At 36.3% G+C, this 2474-nt stretch overlaps 1 protein-coding gene across 1 annotated transcript; it reads left to right on the plus strand.

The window, feature by feature from the left end:
- Positions 1–630: 630 nt before the first annotated feature.
- Positions 631–1560, plus strand: LOC126017792 (putative olfactory receptor 5AK3). Its single transcript, XM_049779844.1, is given in 1 exon segment — positions 631–1560. A coding segment is annotated over 1 exon segment (930 nt).
- The last annotated feature ends 914 nt before the right edge of the window (positions 1561–2474 follow it).

Raw genomic sequence — 2474 nt, forward strand, 5'->3', positions numbered from 1 at the left:
GATTGAATCAATTCTAGAAATTATTTCTAGTCTAGATTTAACTGGAAGTGAGATTGAGCATCTTCTGTGGAATTTTGACAATACTGAGACATTCTTACTGCTTTTAAAAAATATGGAACCACAGCAGATGGGAAACTTTATAAGTGAAATTAAAATATATATATGTATAGTAATTGTATAAAATTATATATATCCAAAAATGGCAAAAAGAATTTCTGCCTCCTGCTAAGGAAGACTAAATAATAAAATGAGAATATGAAAATAAATTGAAGCAAGACTAGGTAGAATTATATGGATATGTCAAGATTCCAGGTGTCAAGATTAGTTTTTAGCAAATTTGGGGTTTGTACTTAAAATAGAACATGCAAGACTCACAATAAAATTAAAGTATATTGTGATAGAGTTCATAATTGAAATGTATATTCTTTTCTTCCTTCATCTTTTCTTTTTGTCTTTTTTCTTCCCTGCTAAGGATTAAACTCATGACCTCAACAGGAAATATTTTTTAACCCAATAGGAAAGCAACTAATTTATTACTTCCAATCTGAAATTGGTTAAAGGATTACAGTAGTCCTAGATTTCTGGGTTTTTATTTGCTTCTTTTCAGCTGACAATTAATCCTTGCACACCATGGAAACAAACAATGGCACTGAAGTGACTGAATTCATCCTCCTAGGATTTGCTGCACAGCATAAGTATTGGCATATCCTGTTCATAGTTTTCCTAATAATCTATGTTGTCACTCTAGTGGGTAATATTGGTATGATCCTACTCATCAGATTTGCTTCCTCCCTTAAAACACCTATGTACTTCTTTCTTCAACATTTGGCATTTGTTGATCTTTGCTACTCCTCTGCTATCACTCCCAAGATGTTGCAGAACTTTGTACAAACAGACCATTCCATCTCTTTCGTAGAATGTGTGGCCCAAATACTCATCTATGCTACCTTCGCAACCAGTGACAGCTACATTCTAGCTGCTATGGCAGTGGACCGTTACATGGCCATCTGCAACCCACTTCGATATCCAATAGTCATGACCCAGAGAGTGTGCATTCAATTTGTAATTGGTTCCTATATCATGGGCTTCCTAAACGCATCTATAAATACTAGTTTTACATTCTCTTTGAGCTTTTGCAGATCCAATAAAATTAACCACTTTTTCTGTGATGCACCCCCAATTCTTGCCCTCTCGTGCTCTAGCATTGACTTAAATATTTTACTCTTAACAGTCTTTGTGGGGTTCAACTTGACATTTACCATTTTAGTCTTCATCCTTTCCTACATATATATTCTGGCTGCCATCTTGAAGATCTCTTCTGCTGAGGGGAGATAAAAAGCCTTTTCCACCTGTGCTTCTCACTTTACCGCTGTCACAATTTTCTATGGAACTCTCGCATACATGTATCTACACCATGGGACCACTGAATCTCAAGAGCAAGAAAAAATGGCTTCCGTCTTTTATGGCATTATCATCCCCATGTTAAACCCTCTCATCTACAGTCTGAGAAACCAAGATGTAAAAGAAGCCATTAAGGGGATTGGAAAAAAGTATTTCTAGTATGAACTTTGATGTCTTTCTTTTTTTTAACCTTCCAGCTCCTACTTTATCTTTTTTCAATAATTTTTTATTTAAGCACAAAGTTACAAACATGTTTGTAATTGGGGTTCTGCCATAAAATCTGCCATAAAATGCACACACCCCTTCACAGTACAACTTGTCCAAACCATTGTCCCCCATTTTCTACCTCCCCTCCCTCCCATACCTTGCCTGTCTTTGAGGCAGATATTGTATTTCTCTCTATCATTGTCATGGTAGCTGTTAGTGTAACTATTTCTTTAACTACTCATACTACTCTCTTTATGATATGCTTCTTATTTGGGCTGGTCCTTCCAGCCCTCATCTCTTTTGTCGCTGGGTGTTATTATTATACTGTCTTTTATTTTTCTTAAATTCTATGAAATTTACTTATACATGAATGGATTTAGAGACTATTATAGTGAATTAAATAAATCATAGGGAGATAGATAAGCACAGAACAGTCTCACTCGTATGCGGGAGTTAAGAAAAATAAATTTTGATTTCTAATTTTGTTTTGGTTTTTCGGGCCACACCCATTTGATGCTCAGGGGTTACTCCTGGCTAAGTGCTCAGAAATTGCTCCTGGCTTGGGGGGACCATATGGGATGCCAGGGGATCAAACTGTGGTCCTTTTTTGGCTAGCGCTTGCAAGGCAGACACCTTACCTCTATCGCCACCTTGCCAGCCCCTTGATATCTAATTTAATATGGGTTCATCAAATCAACAGTTCTCACAGAAAATGTGGCAAAATTTTGTGAGACACAAAGGTATTCCTTAGTAATATCAATAACAGAAGAACTAAAGGGCTTCTTAGTTAAACAACTAACTTATAATTTTGTCCTTTCTTTTTAAAAAAAAAAAGTTGGGGCCAGTGAGGTGGTGCTAGAGGTAAG

The sequence above is a fragment of the Suncus etruscus genome, chromosome 9 (genome assembly GCF_024139225.1).
Source record: "Suncus etruscus isolate mSunEtr1 chromosome 9, mSunEtr1.pri.cur, whole genome shotgun sequence".
NCBI lineage: Eukaryota > Metazoa > Chordata > Mammalia > Eulipotyphla > Soricidae > Suncus > Suncus etruscus.